We start from the raw sequence: 20,809 nt of genomic DNA, 5'->3' as shown, positions 1-20,809 counted from the left end.
GGAATGCTAAACTGGTGTTGGGGAAGGTACAGTATGGTTTCTCCTTGATGGTATGTACTCTCTGGGAGGAGTTGGCTCATGCTGAACTAACACACCTAGGGCACAGGAGAGAGAACCTGTGTTAACTCTTGCATGGTCTTTCCTTTTAGGTTAAATGGAGATTTTAAATACAACTTTTACGAAAGATAACAGTGAGCTGTATCTTGGAATAACTTTGAAATAAAGCCATTAGAAAAATAGATTTGTTTAGGAACTGTTGGTAATCACATTACCTAATAAAAGGATCACTTAAACATATTTTCTTTAGTGTTTTTAAGATCATTAATGGTTGTGATGAATGGGGAATGTAGGAATACTTCCTGGCCAATTATATTTTGAATTATTTGACGTAAGCAGAGTCGTTAAATCTAGTGAGATTTCTGAAAGTGAGTGAGAAAGCATTATTTTTTCCTACTTCATGCAGAACACAGTAAAACTGTCTTTTACTGTAGGTTTACACAGAAACCTGCAGGGTTGTCATGCTGAGGATACAAGCAGTTTATGTATTTCCTTTCTGTCTGGCAACAGAGGGAGCACCTGTTGTGGAAGATGCTTTATTTATGGATATACCTGTGACATCAGAGTTCTTGTACTTAGTTTTCCAGTAGCAATAAAGTGTGCATGGTGTATCAACAGTTTCCATTTGGGCAGGATGGATGACTGGTGTCCATAGTCACCTTCTATAGGGTAGGTCTTGAACAGGCAGCCCTGTACTGCATCCGATGAAACTTGCTGGGCATGAATGAAAGTTGAAGAAGGAACGCTCTCCTTACAATAACAGCAGTCTGGTAAATTAAAGCTCTTTAATTAAAAAGTTAGTATATCTTTCCTTCTCTCAGACTTCTTTTTTCTTGTGGTGCTATTTCATTTCCAGTCTTTATAATGAGCTATATTGTCATTTAGGGCAATAAATCACTATTTTGAAGGAATCATATGTGTAATCTTGTTACCTCTGAGGGGAGCAGCTAAGGAATTTGGGTTTGTATAGTTTGAAGAAAAGGGGGCTGAGGGGTGCCCTTACTGCTCTCTTAAGTTTCCTCAGGAGGGGAAGTGCACAAGGAGGTGTTGAGCTCTTCTCCCTGGGATCCAATAACAGGAAGCATAGGAATGGTTTCAGGTGTGCCAAGGGGAGGGGTTTAGACACGTGTTAGCATTTCTTCACTGAGACTGGAAGAGGCTCCTACAGGACGTGGTCAGGGCCCCAAGCCTATCACTGCATAAGAGCCATTTGGACAATGCTCTTAACCACAGGCTTTAGCTTTTGGTCAGCCCTGAAGTGGTCAGATATTTTCAACTACAAGATCACTGTAGGTCCCTTCAAACTGAAATAGTTTGTTTTGTTACGCATTTAACCAGTAAAGCATTTAAAACAATGGAGTTGATATAAGGGACAGGAACCATTTACGGAACTTGAGTTGTGTGTAGTATTTAATTATTCTTTCATTGTAAATAATGTAACCCTTCTCACACCTCCAGGACACTGGCAGTAGATACTGTTATTGCTGTATTTCCATCTTGTGGTATGTTATTCCAACAGGAATAGCAGAAAGTACCTGAGTGAAAATAGAAAATGCGTTTTTTTCCCGAGCCGGTGTTTTAATAGTTACTTTTTAGTGAGGATAGCAGTTTGCATATTTAGATTTCAATCATTTTCTGTAAATTGCAGCTTTCTTTTGTCTTAGAATGTGCCCTTAGTCGCATTAGGGCACAGAGCTGCTCTTTGCCTGAGCGAATATCCAGAGACCCTACCATGGCTCAGATCAGGAGAAGCTTGAGTTGAGTTACTGTGACTGAGCACTGCTACTGCAAACATCTTCAGAAAAGGTGTTAAAAGATAACTTTAAGAAATGAGACAAAACAAATGGAACCATTGTATTTAATTAAATAATATCTATATAATAAAATCTGATGGGGATGATAAGGGAAGGGAAGAATGTTCCAAATTAAGCAGCTGCTCTTTACTCTGGGATACCAGCACCAAGTCTTTCATATCAATCCATATATCCTGTTTCCAATCAGGGCATTTGTCTCCTTTCTTCCCCTGATATGTACCAATTTTTCCCTTATTTTCCAGCTGTCTTTTGGCTCTCAGACAGCAATTAAAAATCCATCAGGAGGGAAAGTTTGGCCCCAGCAGGAACGCAAATTGGTTACTTTTGCGGAGTTATTTTGTTGCCATCTTTCTGTGGCGCAGAAATTCATGTTTTTTCAAGATGTTTAAACTGAGCTGTTGACAGATTAGTTTTGTGTTTGGCGTGACAAAATGGTTCATTATAACAAAATCTATAACCTCTGGTTCGTTATTCTTCTGTTAAGGACTTACTTGCTGTACTTTGCTTTAAGTGTTGCATAAATATATGTTGTCTCTTTCATTGCTGTGTGTTTGACAGGTTTGCCCCATTTCCTCCAGTTATAAAGGAATTCCTCCCTTCTGCTCACTTGTCTGGGGCCCAGCAGGCAAAGGAAATGTTTTGTATTTTTGTCTAGGAGCTAGAGGAGTGATTTAACTGGATTTGAGTTCCTTCCAGGATGTGTGCTGCAGGGCAAGCATGGCAACACACGTGCATTTTTTATGAGGTGGCAGCCTGTGTTTTCTTTCTTGTAGGGTAAGTTTAGATACACAGGGCAGCTTCAGACATACAGAGAAAGGATTGTACTGTTCAGTAAAAAAAAATACTTTAGCACATATGTACATTTTACATCTCCTGTTCATGTTTTAGAAAACATTAAAAATCCCCACTTATTTAAATTTGAACAATTTGTTAGTACAAAATCTGTCATTTTTGCTGTAGCTAAGAGAATATAGATTTTTTTGTTTAAAATAAATGTTTCAGTTTTAAATCCAGCTATGGGTTTTCAGACGCACTGTCCCCAGCTTGATAGCATGTTTTATCTACAATGGGAAAATTGGACAGACTGCAGAATTTAGTCTGGCTATATTTACTCTGGAGTTCTTTTCAGAGAAAGATGAGATGATGAAGCATAATTTTTGAGCTTGCCTTTATATAGTATGGCATTCCTGAGGGTTACATTTTATATTTTTCTGACTAGTTTTTTTTCCATGCTTTATGTCAGTTATAATAGGTATTTCTATGGTTTCTCTTTAGAGAATATTCTGGGGAATTGAGTGATTTACTTGTTTGTGGATATTGTGTGGAAAGAGAGGGTAGGGATATGAAGCAAGGACTGAAAAGGATGTAGTAATGTGAGAGCAGCTTGGCTGTCCACCTCTCCTGTTCTCAAGTCTTTGACAAAGAGAGTTTCTTAGTCTTTTGTCTTCTTCTGGAAAGTTTTTGTAGAAATCCTGGAGAGAAAATGCATATGCAGGCACGTTACAGAAATGAGGAAGTAATTGTGACTGAAAAATGGAACAGTTTATTAGTTATTAATATTGAGCATGGCCAAAGTAGTGTGAATTACAGTGGATGATTGTTTTTGCTGATAGCAGGAATTAATATAAGAAATGCAGAGCCATGGGAATGTTGCTTTTGCTGTAGGCATCGTGGGTAATGGGGAAGGCTCTGGAAAATCCCTGTGAGATTTCTTTTTCATTTGTAATTTCACAAAAGATTTCATGAGTATTGAACTTTGGTGAAAACATGAGCCTCAACCCCTTCAATTTTTCCATCACACTAGTGTGTTTTGAATTGCTGTGGGTTTGGGTTTTCTTCCCAGTCACTTGACATGATATTCGACAATCTTTTTAACTTTTTCAATCTCAGTCTGAAAACATGACAGATGAGAGTGGTGGCATCTTCAAGATAAGTATAGCATTCTAAAATAGTACAGTTGTAGTGAAAATACTAATTTTTTCACACTAAGAATAAAAAACGGATGTGTGTGTGGTGTTTATATGAGTAACATGCACTGAAACTGCTTGTACAGATCCACTAAGGAGAACAGATTCCAGAATGTTTGTCAGATTTATTATTTCAGAAGAAATTATATTGTAGCATGTGGTAGCATTGTTGAAAGTAAAATTGTTTTTTATGGATTACCACATAATGGGTGGTTGTAGGGGTTTTTCGGGTTTGGCTTCATCTTTGTATCTGATGTTTTAAGAGTTAAGACACTTGAAATCCTCTGACAAAGGGACTTTTTTCATCATTCTGCTACAATACAGGAAATCTGGCAGCATTGTTTTAAGAGATAGATCAGCACCACTGAAAAAATGTGTTCTGAGAAACAGAATTGTGTGTCAGATGTGAATTTACTGGTGCTCTAACTGCACATGCACTGAAGACCCATTTTGATACACCCCCTAATCTTTCTTAGTGACCAAATCCCTAATGTGCAATGTGTGTAATTTATGCCTCAATATGAAGACAGCATTTGGTAACTGCAGTGTATTGTATATGCTTATGTAATAGATGTCCTTTGAACTGATGACTTAATAGACAAGGACCTCTTCTATCAGTTAAGACCCTGGCAGAGGTTCTGCCAATCTGCACTATATAAAGCTGCAGATTTTTTTATGTAGTGCTTTCTGCCAGGCTGTAGAAGCGACTTTTTCCTCTAGAGCAGTAAATCAGGAATGCTCTGCATTTGAGCTCTGTCCACTTAACTGAAAGATGCTCCAGGTAGGATGCTGCTAGCTCAGTGGTTTGGTAGAGCTGTGGCCAAAACCAAATTATGTTTGCTTATTTCTTTAACTTTCACACCCCCTCTTAAAACATATCCCTGAAAGACTTCACTATTAGCTGAGCCATTTTCAATTTTTAAATTTCAGTTACAGGTGTTTCATTTGAGTCCACATGCACAGTGCCTGACTCATCTCCTAGAGGAGGCAGAGTTAAGGCACCAAACCTTTCCTCCTTGGTAACATTGCTCCTTGCTGGAGCTTGTTCTTGAAGGCATTATCTTCTGAGTTGTTTTTCTGTCATTTGCATGTGCTAGTGTTGCTTTGGTGTTTTTCATCCGTGACAAGAGCTTAAAATTAGAATCTTGCTGTGCTCCTGTTTGAGCCTATTAGACAGCTTATAAAATCAGCCCATTTACTTGTGAGAGACTGCTGAGTGGAGAAGTGCAAGAGGCATAAGGAAATTAACCCTAAACAAGTGGGAAGTGAAGTATAATATAATTATTAATAAAACTTGTTAAATAAAATTTTTTATTTTTTGCTCCTCTTTATTCTCATGTGTTTCTCAGAGTGCTTAGTTATAAATGCCTTTTCCAAAAAAATATTATTTCAACATATCTTTGTTTTTTCGTTGACTGTTTTCGGCCAGTTAGTCCCACAACCTCGTGCTATTTGGATGGTTAAAAACCTTCTTGCTCTGATTTAACTCCATATTTCAGTTTTACCTGCTGGTTTACATATAAGAAAAGTTAAACGGGGAAGAAGGAATTGATGAGTATTTTAATGGTATGATTGGACCCTTCCAAAAGCAGTCATGTTGAAATTAAAATAGAAGTTTGCTAAAAAAAATTAAAATTTAAACTCCCAAACTCAAAAAACTCATCCCCTCCCAGTAACCCTAGTAGTCTGTCAGAAACACAAAAAGCCTTGTGCTCTGATTATATTTTGAATATTTGTTTAAATACTTAAATATTACTCTGAAGACCTCAGAGGATTAAAAAGGATATGGTGTATTTGGGTGTGTTTCACTGATCACTCATAGGTTTGTGCAGTCCTGGAGTGTAGTGTTAGAGAAAGGCTGTATTTTAATCCACTTCTATGGAGTTTATTTCTTTGCTGAACTCTGGACTGTTTTCTTTGTAGCAATGGCAATCCAAATGTAGAGTTTCCATTCCCCTCCCTCTTGTCACGGCACCACCCTTGTTCAAGGTCTTCATTCTCAGGGACCTGTTTGGGTCCCTGGCCATGGAGCGAGCTGGATGAAGTAACAAATCTGATGGCAAAACAAGTTCTCAACCCTCCCAGATTCATCAGGACTCTGTTTTCCCAACAGCCCCATGCATCCCTGTGCTATCAGAGTATATGGCTGGAAAGGCACCAGAAACATTTCCACATGAGGGAAAACAGGAGATTTTGGTACCTGCTGTCTCTACTACCCTGGTAGAGAGCCTGTGTCCTCTGTGATGCTGGGTAATCATGAATACTTGTTCGAAACAAAAGAAAACAACCTGCTGGACTGTTCACAAAGAGCTTGTCAATCTTCTTGTGGGATGTATATACATTTTGAAGAATGGAAGTTCAGGTTTTCAGGGCAGGCAACCAATAACAAGTGTTAGGTCTGCACATGGTCAAAAGTCAAATGTAGAGCTGCCGTCTTTTCTATTGGAGCCAGATTTCACCCCTGACTTCCAATGCTGCTAGACTGGAGCTGCCACAAGACAACAGGAGATCCTGAGGAGATTTTACCTGAGATTACCATGAAACTTAAGGTGTTGAGCTCAGTGGGACCAGACACAGGCACAGGCACAGGACCAGAGAGCTGGTGGAGTCTCCATCCTTGGAGAAATGTAAAAGCCACCTGGACACAGTCCTGAGTAGGGTGCTCTAAGGTGACCCTGCTTGAGTAGGAGGGTTGGATGAGAGACCTCAAGAGGTCACTCCAATCTCAAATGTTCTGTGATTCTGTGATACTCATGAATTTTCCCTCCCCAGCCTATGGCCATGGTTGCACATTCATCAGGCTCATTTTCTTTCATCACATGACAAAAACAGGGTACCATTGGCTAGCATAAGAATTTTCACTGTTTTTAAGTATTCTGGAGATCTAAATTTATAATTGTGATTCCATGTGATGTACTATTTCATATGGAAAAACCTCTTTAGTTTTTCAGTTTGGTTGAGAAAATGTTAATCCATTTTGTTCCTATTATATGTTGCCATTGCATAATAATGGATTGATTTAATTTGTGTGGCGTTATTTTTTAGGAAATTGTCTTTGCCGTGGAAAGCTGATGTGATAGGGTAAATCAACACCTGCTTTGTCCAGCTTGACATTTTAGGTCTGGCTGGTCTCTGTATTAGCTGATGTATATGGAGGGATAGGAAAGGAATTCACCTTGGATTTGACTGTAGATGCACTGAAAAAGCAGCTGCTAATTTATGCCATGCATTCAGATAGGTTTTTCAGCTTTCAGTATTCAGTTGAAATTCCAAGACTTTTAGGAGAGAGTGAAGCAGGGTTGTCTGTAAAGATAGGTTCATTATGTTATTTTTTCCCAGCTTCCAGATACTGATCTGTTCAACTGCCAGGTGCAAGCAGCCACTGATACCTGATAGTTAATAAGCATTTGCTGTTAATCAGCTACTGCAGAATGCAGCTAGGGCCAGACAGCAGTGGCATTGTAGCGGCAGCTGATCAGGAGTCTTGGAGGCAACTGGTTTTTTCCTGGGAGAGGAACAGAAATAGAGCTAGTTAGTTGCCTGACGCTGGCTGTGATCTGAGACACTGATTATCTGTGGTTAACTGTGGTGACTTCCTAGTTCCAGTATAAATGGAGCAGCAGTGATCTGGAGCTGGGATCAAGTAGAGAACTTTATTTAAAGAATGCTGAGCAAGCTGTAGACAATGAACTTGATCAGATGCAGTGAATGCTATGGAGTGGTTTCTGCTTACCTACCAGCTTTTGTCTGATGAGATAGGAACAGGGACACCGCTTTGCTATGCTGTTCTCTGCTCCCCATTTCACACCTTGTCTTTGCCTTAAGAAATTCCCTGTCCAGCTGTCTCTGAGCTACCTGATACCCTGCAGATGCCCTTTCACAAAACTGTAAATTCTAATCTGCCCAAGGGAGCTCTTTAAGAGATGTTAGCTGAGTTAAAGTCAGTTTGATATTCTTTGAACAGAAGTATTATGTGAGGTTGATGGTCTGTATTCCTGTACTTCTTCCTAGAACTTGAAATTCATCTCTGCCCATGCATGCATGGTTTGTTTTCAAGTGCTTGCAAATGAATATTTTATTAGGTAGCTGTGGCCAATTGCTGCAGGATGGCCTTTGATAAGCTGCGTAGCCAAGCGGCGTTAGCTGTGTTGGCAGAGCCCTCTGGTGGGAGCACAGCCTGTGCCAGCAGTAGTCGGTCCTGCGGCCAGCGCCACCCGCTTCTCCCAAATGCCATCAGCCAGACCCCTCTCTGCTCTGTGGTATCCCACCAGCTGGCTGCTCGAGTGGCCAAGGGGTTCCTCTTCATCCCACAGAGCCTGTGGAGCTCACTTGACCTTTTTTTAAAATATTTTTGGCAAACCTGGTGGTGCGCTGTAAGTGCTGATACGAATTTAGGTTTTGATTTGCAAAACACAGTGGCTCTTTAAGAGTACAAAAGTTAGCCAATTACAAGATAATATTTTCCAAATCCCCATCAGTGTGGGAGAGCCATGATGAATTTCAAGAATTGCATGTATGAATTCCAGCCCTGTCTGTAAATACCTTTTTTAAAAAAGTACTGGATAGTAAAACTAACTGATCTAATTAGACATTTAGGGGGACATTTCTCAATCAAGAGCCACAGCTTTCCTTTTTAATTGGATAGTAATGCTTCTGCTAATCAAAGTGTTAGAGGAAACAGCTTTTGTGTGATAAAATACCAACTTAGTGGGGATGAAGGAAAAATGTTATTACACTTCTCTAGGCTAGTACGTTCAAAAGCCTGGTTAGGACTACTAGATGCATTGCCAAACCAGAATGTGCAAAGGGGTATTTTAATCTGGTTAGGTCTCTAAAGTGTTGATATAATACAGGCCAATAACTCTACTGCAGGAAATCCAGCTGTTTGAGATTGTTGCACAAACAATGCAGCAGTAATAAAGAGTCATTTTTTTTTCCTCACATGCTGGCCAGAGCTTTTCACTTACCATTGATTTGAAACATTCACAACTGTGCCCAGCATTTTATCTTCATTAAAATAAAAAAAGAGGAACATGTACCATGGCTTAGAAAAGGCTGTTGCCTGTGGTGGATGTGCCCCCCTTCTGATGAAGCTGGAGAGTGGTAGCAAGTCAAAGGCAGTCATATTTCTGTGTCATTTGATTTGTCTCATGATGAAGCTTTCCTTAACATAGACGTACATTCTTTCAAAAGCTAGATTAACCTTCCTGGCCTGTATTTGAAAAAAACACTTTCACCTTTGCTTTGAACTTGTCTGCTCCATTGCTGGGGTTCAGCAAGACAGAACAGCTCTGTTAGGAGACCCATCATGCCATGATGGAACTCCTTGCTGCAGGTTATTGTGTATTCCCAAAGATGAATATAATTCAGAAAGCAATTAAATACACCTGTGAAAAATCACCAGTATGATGAGATGTAGATATTGCTTTTGAAAATTCCCAGTCTACATCCAAGGAAATGGTCAGGAAGTGCATGGCTGTGTGTACTCACCCTCCTTATTTCTCTTGTGTGAAGGCAGGATGCTGAAATAAAGGGGATTCCTTAAGGAGAGGGCTGATTTTGTTGTTTGTGGTTCCTGTCAACCTCTGCTGTTAGCTGGAGGAGCCGTGGTGAGGGGAGGACCAAACTCTGTGTGATGGATGGGGACTCCAACCCTCCTCCTTCACGTTACAGCTGTTCTTTAAGGGATGTTTTCAGATGAACCTTCCATCTTACCTACCGTCCAATCTGGCATTTTCCTTGGTCCAGTGTTTTTCCTTACCTGTAATGAGAGTTTCACTGGAGGCTTATTACAATTACACATAGGAGGCAGAACAAAAGGGTTTTTTTCCTTCTTTCATGACTGCTTCTTTTTCCTATTTTTCTTACAGCATTGTGGTTAGAGGCTTTAATTCTCTGGCAGATGGTATACAGTATGTTTTTCAAACCCTCTACCTTTTGGGTCTAGGATACACTCTGTTCTGTGACTGCACAAAGCTGCTAAAAAGCTATTTTTCCAATTTCTGAATTGAAATTCCATTCCATTTGTATTGTACAATGTCATCATGATTCAGCTTTGTAGAATACTGTCTTACTTCCATAGGTTATCTTGTTCCATGCTCTTTTAAAAACATGCAATTTTAATCCTGTGCTGCAGCAACCCTTGTGAGTTGTCTATTTTAACTCAGGACTTCAGATGTAATTGTTGCTTTAACATTACTTGTGGTTATCTCTAATCTCAGAGTCTCGTAACAAAATCTGTTGCAGAGTTCATCCTCTTTTGTCTGTGCTTTTTATTTCAAACGTGTGTTTTGTTGGGAAGTGGCTGATGATATAATACCTGGATTTTTTTTTTTAATAATCCCTGCTTTTCTAAAGAACTTTGTGAAGTGTAATATTACCATTCAAATAGGCAGGTGAGAGCCTTGGAGATCAGTAATTTGTACCTTTTCAAAAGCCGCACTGCCTTGCTTTGTCTTGGAATTTATTATGCTTCCCAAGTATAATGTGACATACTGAATAGGGCAGGGGGTGGGGACATTGTCTTCAGCTGACATGCTGTTATCAGCGGGACTGTGTTTCTGGACACAAGATTTCGCAGTCATTGGTTGTCCGAAGAAAGCCTTTCCATCTGAGGATTGGACAAGAAGATGCGTCAATTTGCTGCCCGTCTCCAAGGTACTGGTGATGCTGCCTCCACAAGCTGGCTAACGTCACAGCTCCATCACCCAGCGGGGTGTGGGCTTTTTTCTCCTCTTCTCTGTTTTAATTCTGTATTTGCTTCCTACTGCATTTCTTAATCTGTCTTCTGCCAAATGCTAACAGCATGATATTTTGCAATCATTTAGGTGAATACAAGAAGGACGAACTCCTGGAAGCTGCTAGGTGAGTGCTGCTTAGAATATAAAACATATTTGGGGGTGGAAGCAGGCGAGGAAAAGGGGTTTTTAAAATAGTACTGTTTTGTCATTCCCTTTCCATGAAATGCTGCAAGCAAACCACTTAATTAGCATAAATCTCTTCAGACTTTAGTCTGGTACAAATGTAAAAGCCTGTTTATGTAATTGAAATCCCCCAGTATGGTGGTTATAAGGTTAATATTGAGTTTTTGCTTTAAGCTGCTTAAATCCTCTTTATTGTTTTGTGACTGTTCTTTTTAGGGGCAATTTAAGTATTGGAATCTTTATTTTCTCTGTGTTTTTACTGCTACCGTAGGATGTATTTTGAAAATAGATTTTATCAGAACAGAGGATAAGGAAGCCTATACAAAAGGTGTAAAGTTCAATTGTATATTGCAAAGGTGCTTTTCATCCTTCCTTCTGACTGCACAAGACCATTTTATATAGACCGTTAACCCTTCTAAAAAAATTTCTGGGTATTAGTATATAGTTGTTTCTAATGTCATGGGCCATATGCTATGAAAATATGTTAAATTCAGAGCATTTATTTCGACAAATGGCTTTCAGAGGATCTGTAAAATTAGAAAAAGGAAATACGAGGTTAAGGAGAGAAATTAAGGTGTTTTTGTATGATCTTTTGCAACACATTTAACTGCAAACGTAGTATTCTTTTCTGTATTTACCATTGGTTTCGAAATGTTCAGAAGATTCTTTAACCATCCAGCATTCTCCCTGCCACAGTACAAATTTCAGTATACTATACTTTGCAAAATACTTGCTAAGGAGATGGATATCAAAGAGCTCTGCCCTTTTTCCACCCTTTCCATAATCTTCTCCTCATTTACAGGAGTGGTAATGAAGAAAAGCTGATGGCTTTATTGACTCCTCTAAATGTGAACTGCCATGCAAGTGATGGGCGTAAGGTAAGCTAATACCTGCTTTATATTTTAATTATTTAAGAAAGGCCAATTTATGCATACTGGTAAGCATAGATGTATAAACCAAAAGAATGTATGGGGGGGGGGGGGGGGGTTAACCTGTGATGCCTTTTCACCATGAAATTAAATGCTATTATACTTGACACTGGCAGTTGTGACAGATAAAGTCGGCAGACGTGGATTTTGTGTGTGTCTTTTAAATGCTGAACCCTGGTCGAAATGTAAAAGAAACTTCAAGACCTTTTGTAAGGAAAACAAAATGCACTGTTGCAGATGGATAAAATAACTAAGGGAAAAAAGTTATTACTTGTATTTAAACACTGTCTGGGTGAGGTGCTTGGTATTCAGCTTAGCTTCTAATACACTGCCACGTAGACTGGCACTGTATTGCTATGTTTAACACCTTCTGCATTTTCTTAAATTTGACATTATTGTTTTGACTTTTACTGGCAGAGATGTTTGAATGAGTTAAATTAAGAATTAGGCTGAAACTGGAGGAGGGAAGAACATACGGAGTGAGAAGTAGATCCTATGATTTTTGATGTTTTAGACTTCGAGATGATAGTCTGTCTAGACTGTTGATTTACTAATGCTGGGATTTTTTTTTTTATGTTTGATTTCTTAGTTGGTTTGCTTGGTATTTTTTAACTGTGTACCAGAATGTTTTTAATATGCATCTGGTAAAGTCTTTCACCTGTAACAGTACATCTCATTTTTGGAGAGAAAAGCATGGGAGTGTTTTCTGGTTTTTTTTAAATTTTTGATGGAGTGTGTTGGAGCACAGTATAAACCTATATACCGCTGCCCATCCTGGACCTGTTGTGGAACAGCCCAGTTCCACTGAAATCAGTAAAGATAGGCCAGTTTACACGTACTTTTGATTAAAAGGTATGTTGTTACTGAATATAAAAAATATAGCTCTATTGTACAAAAATTCCTACTTTTTATACACATTTTAAAATGTTTCTCAGTCATAATGTCTACCATACATATTACGTGATGGAAAACCCAGCCAGTTTTTTGCTTATTTACATTTATCACTGATTGAAAGTTGATGCATCTTCCAGGTTTTGAAAGCAATTGATTTTATGAACTGAGGACAGGCAGTTGAACAATTAAATTTATATAATTTAGCAGTGTTGGAACTGATGAAACTCTCCCCACATTTTAAGATTAAACACATTGCCCTATTTTCTTGAATTTCCTTTACTTTTTTTAAAACTTTGCTTTTAAAAAGTTAAAGTATATTTAGGTATTAATAGCGTCCTGTGTTGTAATTAAACGGGATGGTGTACAGCAGTGCGTTACTGGATAATTGAGCCCCCATCACTGTTGGTCTAAGGCCAAATGCAGAGTTATGATTTCTGTCAGCAGGGCAACGAATAAGCCCTTGCAGATGTTTTTTTTTTTAACATTTATCACTTCAAAGTAAAAATAATAATAATAATAAAAATAATATAAAGATTTTAAAATTCATACTGAGATAGCAGAAAGTATTTATGTATTATTGCAGCCTCTGAATTAGTTATAAAATTTATGTCCAAAGCTTGGAAAGCATATTGCAGTTAAAGCTACTGTGTGTGAACACTTTAAAAACACGTTTGGTTGGTTGGTTGTTGGTAAGTGCTCTGGTTTTTGAAACTCCTTTTAAGATTCCTTGCCGTTGATATTAATTAGCTTTTTAAAAATTATGTCTACCAGATATTTTTTTTCTACCACACACACAACATATGTACAGGCTGTGGAAGGTTTACTAATGGTTTGTAGTAAGCATGCTGTATAACTGTTAAGTATTTAATTTGTAATGTGAAGCTTTCAGGTCCTGTACTAATGCAAGATCACTTGGGGTTTGATAATTTTAAGCTGTGCTGCAAATTAAGTGAAAATGGAAGTCTCCACTGGTGTAGCTGCCTCTAGTTGATCTGTGGTTTACCTACAGATTTACACTAGCTGAGAATTTGTCCATTTTGGAAGTAGTTTTTTGCATTGCTTGATGCTTTTAGTAATCATTTTTTGCAGATCTTCTGAGCATTCAACCCTCACAAACTTAGGACAGTGTAAGGCCACAGTTTTAATGCAGCTCTCAGGACCAGGAATGCAGACTCTGCGGATTGGCCTGAGATTCTCAGCATCACGCTTACTCTGCAGTACAGCTGTACCTACAAACTCTTTCTTCAATCTTTGCGTTCCTTGATTTTCTGAGATGTCCAGCTCTAGTTTAGTGATAAGGGAGCACTTAGCTGTGTGGGTGAAGAAACTGAGTTCCAGTACTAAATGTGTAATTATATTTTCTTTATTAGGAGATGGTATTTTTTTTTTTCCCATACTTTGGGATGCAACTGTATGCAGCTTACCTTTTTTTCCCCTGGGGATTTTTCTGTGTCCCATGCATACTAACATCTGGGGTTCTGGATTTCTCAAACACCACATGTGAAGTTGTGCTTTATAGAATGGGTAGAACGGGTGGAAAACTCGGACAGTATCTTGCTGTTTTGAAACCAGCTAAGGTTGGAAATAAAAAAGATTCATTGCATCATGGGTGCTGCTTGTAGCCTTTTTGTAAAATACTGACAGCCAGAGTCTGATTCCTACTGGACAGGATTCCATGATTCTAAAACAGTTACATCTGGTGCTGATAACCATTGCTCCATCTCCATTATTTAGGATAGAGATCCAGACAAATAGGAATGAAAACCGAACTTCCTTCTTCGCCTCCAAAGTCGCAGTTTAGGTAGGCTGTGGTCATTGTAGAAATGTTCACATTACTGAAGCTTTTGAGCTGTTGTCTGAAGAGGGAGTATATTCTGTGTGACTACTCTTGCCATTATCTTCTGGAGGGAAGTATGAAGGAGTATGCAAAACAAAGAGCAATTTTATACATCATCTAAAGCATTCCAGCACACCAAGGATCATGATAGTCCTTTTGGGTTTTGGTGACCAAAGAAAATCAGCAATAGTATCTCAGAAACTGTGATTTCATTGGGCTAGGTAATGATTGTGCAAGTACTGGCTTATGTGCCTGTTGAATGTATATGAGGGCACAAATAATGAACTGTATAGTGCAGAGCTATATGGTACTGTGTAAGCAAATGAGTATTACACAAGGGTAAATTTCACAAGACCTGTTTTTTAAAAACTATCTTATTTGTTTACTTTTTAGAAAGCAATGCTTGAGCTGAAATATAATAGGAATTTTTCATGGCAATTAGTCTTGCTTTGATTTTTTTTTTTTTAACAAAAGACTGAAAATTTGCACAATTTGTTAGGATGTGGTGTTGTGTGTAAGGCAACATTTACATGTTGCATCACTTCTGTTCACATTGCTTCATGAAGTATTTGCTGTGTCAGAACATAACTTAGACACAATGCACAGCACCTGCGTATTGCTGTGGGCCTGAAATTTCCCTGCATCCTGCCTGTGTGTTCTGCAGGTCTTCTTGGTCTTTGCCTTATCTATAGAAGTAATGACTTCTAGAAGACAAGCCTATGGTGTTGGTGTTAGCAGGTGGTACTGAATTTCACACTGTTAAGAAGCCAAGGCATCTATTCATGTGTCTTTCTATGTAAAGGTATGTGGGCTTTAGAGCCCCTGTTATTTTCCCTCAAATATTTTCCCCTGGGGTTGTCTTTTTCAAGACTTTGCTATGAGTGAATTTTCAAAAAATGTTGTTGACTATTTTAAATCAGCAGGTTCCTCTCCACTGCTGGAAATTAAAGCTGTATTACTTTGTCGTGGGATCTGGATTTCTGACTTGTTACTACAGTCACTGCTTACCTAAATCAGTGGCAAGAGACAGGTTTAAAATCATACATATAATGGCTGCAGATTGAGTAGAAGCTGTTAGTCCACTCATTTCCTTCAGAAAGCTGCTGTGAACACTTGAAAGCTGTTTAAGGAAGAAATTGATGTTGCCTCCATTTTAAAAATGCAGAAATATCTGAGCTGATAAGAAAACATTGGTTTCAGCAATTCAGATAGGAACTCTTTCCTACAAGACTGTTCCCACATGACTAATCATGGCTTTCCAAAGTGATCTGCATCTAGCTGACATGGTAGCTATTAGCAATAGGAGGTTGAATTTTTGTTTTGAAGTTGGATTTTTCGTTGTACATAATATCCTGCTCCTGTACTGCATTAAACACACTCAGATGATGCAGGCACTGAAATACTCAGGTGTTGGTTGAGTAAAACCCTATGCAAGGAAATCCAACTCCTGTGGTTAGGAGTTACCCAAAAAGCAGTTTGGTGGTCTTCTCAAGGTGCATCTCTTGAAGTAGAGCAAATACCTAATAATTTGAGCTCTTAGGAGCATAGAAAAGTAATTATCTGAAAAATAAGATGCTCGCTTTGTACTTTGAAGAAAAGTTTCTGTTGCAGCGGTGTTTTGCATTTACATTTGGTATCAACCATATGAAAAACAGAGAACACAGTGGCATTACGTATGACAGTGTGGTCTCAGGTTTCAATTTGAGGCAGGAATTGCTACCAGAAGGCAGCACAGAATGCAATTCCTCCACAGCTACATTTGTTTTCTGTCCCACACCTTCCCTCCCTGCTTCCTTTCTTGGAAGCTAGAAATGTTATTTCTGCAACAGGTGAATCAGGGATGCTATTAACAACGCACCTCAGTTTTTCCTTGCTTGAGACCAGCCAGTACTGTGGATAATGTAATGATCCCGATGGGGAAAAAAACACAGACAATTAATTAAAATGCCGTTTTTATCGTGCATGTGGTCCTACCTCACTTATTTGCACTGTTGTCTTCTGACTTGTAGTGTCTCTTCCTTTGTTTATTCCCAGTTTTCAGTCCTTAAGAGCTCTGAGTTACCTGTCTTTGGTATTTTGCTTCTGCAGTGCCTTTGTTGTTATACCTTTCCAAACCAGCTGTAGACAGCCTTGGATCCAAAACACCAGTAAGAGGCCTTTTCATTACACTTTGTGAGTCATAGGAGACATACTTGCCTCTTGGGTTTGACTGAAGCTGTTGCTTCAGCCTGTTCTTTCCTGCCATAGGGATGTTGGTTTTTCTCGTGCATGGCATCATTCCGGTTCATTGGCACAGGGCTCAGATGTAAGAAATCCAAGTCTGAGAAAGTCTGCAATGCAGTGCTGAGTAGCAGTATCCTTGGTCTGAGGTAACCACTGCAAAAGATCTTGAGAACAAAGTGCCCCTCAGCTTTTACTATAGGACATCCCTGATACCGAGTAGCACTCTGTTGGATGAAATTGCAGATTCTTTCTCTCGCTTCCTCTGCTTCTTTCTCTTTATTTGAGAGATCAGACTGTAATGAAAGGGCTGGGAAAGAGAAATTAAATTCTAACAAGATCAGGTGAGTTTATGTCTCTCCTTACCCGGGAGTCTCCGATTTGCTGCTGGTAAGTGAATTTGCCTACCCCTGTTCCAGAACTCTGGTTGTTTGCAGCCCTTTTCAGGAAAAATCCTGCAATTGGAAAGAAAATTGGTCTACATTCCAATTTCTGAGTCTGTATGGAACAATCAATCCACATTTTCACAAGCTTTCCCTTTTCAGTTGCTAAGCCTACAGACTTGGGAAGAGGTGTAAATTCCCTTATAATATTCTTGGCCGTAGGAGCTGGGGGTTGAAGAAAAATGCCACGTACTGCAAGATGTGAGCACGTGTGCTAGTGAAACTGTAATCCTTCACAATTGTGTGCATTTTCTTGTGCTGTGGAATAAAAATCAAAAGTAATACCACATAAATCCATAGGTCTGTTTGTTCTGTGAATCTACATCATAGAGATTATATTCAGATGGGTGTGGAATATATTTGGAGTAAACTATTTCACATACAATAAAAAAAAGTTGTTTGAGTACTGGGAAAATCTGCTTTTCTACAGACAAAAGCTGTTTATTTGAGCAAAAGACTTGTGAACAGATAGCCAGTGTAAGGCCTTGACAGGCCCAAGGGTATATCTGAATGTCAGTGTGGACTTCACACGTTTGGAGTTTTTTGTCACATGTAATACCTTACCTAGTTTCACAATTTGCATTTCACCTTTCTCAAAGTCTTAAGAACTCTTCTGGTGGTATATGTTGTGTGGCTTATAAATACAGTCTCTATTCTTAAGGCTTATCTACAGCAAAAAATAACTAGTGCAAAGGAGAGGAGCAATGGAATCATGCAGAAAAACAGTTAACTGTGTATTATTCTTGGTTCAGAATGAGTGCCTTCTCCTTCATTAATCTAATAAAATTAAAATATTAAAAATTGTTTAATGAAATGTCATTTTGTTTCAGAAAAAAGACAGCTCCACAAATCCAAAACAGTTATTTCAGAATAACTGGATAGACAAGCCCTTGATAAATCTGCTCACTTGCTGCTTACTAGCATACATAAATGTCAGTCTGGTTTTGATGAAGTGCTATAGACTCAATTTGTGGGTGGGGAATGTGCAGGTTCTACATTTGTGGTCCTGCAAAGATTTACCAGAAGTTTCCTGATGTGTGATTACAGCAGTGTGGAACTGCAGTGATCAAAATAAGTGATAACCATGCAGGCTGTTAGCTGGTGTTGGCTAGTGTAAAGCTGGCTCTGGCTGATGGCTTCTAGACACTGCAGTATTTGTTGGCACTGATCTTGTACATGTTTCATGAAACAGGTGTGTATCAAGGTTATATCTAGGAGTGTGAGCTGGTAGATTGATAAATAGAATCACAGAATGTCCTGGCTTGGATGGAACCTTAAAGATCACCTAGTTCCAGCCTCCCTGCCATGGGCAGGGACACCTTTCACTAGACCAGGTCAGATATTTGAATCAAATATCTAAATCAAATCCTACATGCAAATTTGAAGGTCTTTTCTGGATTTAGTTAATGGCATACTGTAAAAAAAAAGGAAAAAGAAAAAAGTGGCATTTCCAATGTTACAAGAAGATTACAAGGCAAATGTCATAAGGTTTGTGTTGTGCCTTGGGCAGAAGTACCGATTGCCATATACGTACAAACATTCAAAAATGGTCACAACTGTGTTTTGCCTTAAAACACCATTTTATTAGTTATAAAAAAATAGTTCCCAGGCTTCATGCATGTTAGAAAAAGTGACAAGTTATGCACTGTCTGATTCTGTGATCCTATCTTCCTTCATCTGCCAAGCATGGTCAAAATGGGTAACCCCTCTGCAGACTTTGTATGGTATAGATGACTTGGCTTAATTTCTATCCCTGCTGTCACTTAAAGCCTTTTATATCCAAAGATGATACCTTTAGAATAAAATGTAAGACTGATCTACTTGCCTCTAAGTTTCTGTTATGAGATTTTAATATTTTCACTAAAATATTTAAGTGAGTATACCTTCAACTATTATTTGAAGTGTACTCTGTCACGTCCAGAAATAGAAATTGTGCACTAAAGGACTAGAAAGAAATTGTTTACTCAATACAAATCTCGTTGTATTGTTCTCTAAAATTCAGGAAATCTCATTTGTTAGATGTTAATTAATGTGCTCTTTAGGAAGCCTCAAATGTGTTGGAGGCATGGGGGGTTTTTATACCTGAACTGTTTTCCCCTTGATGATTAGCTTCACACAGGAGATGACTTCCTGCATTAGGCTATTATCCATCTCTTGTCAGGAGAAAACAAGTCAAACTGGCAGATTTGGGCAGAGCTGCCATGTAATATTTTATGCACATTAACTAAAAGCTGTGTTCTGGTTTTGGCTCTAACAACTCACAGAGCATGCAGAAGCCGAATACTGATAATATTTCTTCTCCTGTGATCTCAAGAGTGGAGCCCTTTCCTTCACAGAGCTTGCTGAGATTATGTTTTGAAATGCAGCAGCTCAAACCAGGAACTGAGTCCATTTGACTTCTCTATATGGTTGACTGTAGTGTATACTGTAGGTGATATTTCCATACTTGGTGTTGCTTTCCTCTCAAAACCCCTGCATGTGAGCATAAGAAGTACTGAGAAGCAAACTGATCTGCTTTCGTGTTGCTTTTTGCTTTTGGGTGTGGTGTTATGTGCGCTTTGTGGCCTCCCTCTGTTGAGACATCTGCCATTTAGTTGTGTACTGTTTCCCATCTCTCCATGCAGTTTGTAACCACCTAAGGACCTAACATCATCTTCCTAATAAACCATCGGTGAGGATTTAGTTAAAAAAAACATTGAGTACCCCCACTGTAACCTGTGTCACTTGGCTTACCCTTATGCATGTGCTTGTTGACTGCTTCAGAAAACCCAAGTTTTAAACATGGAACTTCTTTTAACAGTATTTGACTCTTCCCAAACAGATTATATTTATGTAGGTGTTCAATAATTCTAGATGTTAAATTGTATTTTTGCTTGTACAGACATCAAGATTACAGGCCTGTATGTAGTTCCCCAAAATATGCATTAATGATTGGTTTGTAACTTCCGTGTCTTCACATACCAAAATAATCTTAAGAGAAGGTCATGTACAACTAGTAATTCACCTGTTTCATTCTCCTGTGCTCTCTTAGAGTGGATCCAGTTTGGTCTTGGCAATTTGTTGATATGTATTTTGGTTGTGGGGATGACTACCTCTTTCTTAATTTTGTTTCAGACAGGTCTTTTGCCAAGCTTCTCCATGCTCCCAAATATGTACATGGTCACTGGCCAGAATACTGGAATAAGACTTACTGTTTCTTCTAAGATGTATACCATAAAAAAATTCCTTTAGTTTTTTACAGTGCCTTATTGCCTGTAAGACATCCATTTCTTGCCCAAGCATCACCTTGCCCCACTGGACTGGCTGGTGTGTTTCGTGCTCCTAGTGGGTTGCAAGAAGTTATGTCTGGTTTGAATTCATTTCACCAGTCAAACTGTTTTTGCCTGTCTACTTGTATTTTCACCTCTAAACTACTAGAGTTTGTGATCCTTGTGTTTTTCTCAAGTTTGTAAATTCAGCTTTTTGAATGTTCTCTTAATTCTAGTAAACTCTTTTAGCTTGCTGTTGGTCATACTGGCTTCTTTTACCATATCAATCCCATCCCAATAGCAGGTATGCATTAGCAAGGTGTGTCCCCAGTATGATCTTCATTAGTAGTTTTTATACTGTCTGTATAATTTCTTACCTACCAATTCTAGTTTATTTTTAAAAACTTGCCATTTTTTTCACAGCTCCACTATGGTGGAGTTGGTGCCTCATGCTGGATTATTTTAGCAAGTATTTCC

At 38.7% G+C, this 20,809-nt stretch overlaps 1 protein-coding gene across 2 annotated transcripts in view; it reads left to right on the top strand.

Annotated features, from left to right (window-relative positions):
- Positions 1-20,809, top strand: part of TNKS (tankyrase) — a 129,092-nt gene that overhangs the window by 55,189 nt on the left and 53,094 nt on the right. For both annotated transcript variants that reach the window (XM_058837379.1, XM_058837380.1), the window contains exons 4-5: positions 10,666-10,702; positions 11,564-11,639. In XM_058837379.1, coding sequence (XP_058693362.1) covers positions 10,666-10,702; positions 11,564-11,639 — 113 coding nt within the window. The remainder of the gene's footprint in view (positions 1-10,665; positions 10,703-11,563; positions 11,640-20,809) is intronic.

This window comes from Poecile atricapillus, chromosome 4 (genome assembly GCF_030490865.1).
Source record: "Poecile atricapillus isolate bPoeAtr1 chromosome 4, bPoeAtr1.hap1, whole genome shotgun sequence".
Taxonomy (NCBI): Eukaryota; Metazoa; Chordata; class Aves; order Passeriformes; family Paridae; genus Poecile; species Poecile atricapillus.
This window is presented reverse-complemented; position numbering and strand designations above follow the sequence as displayed.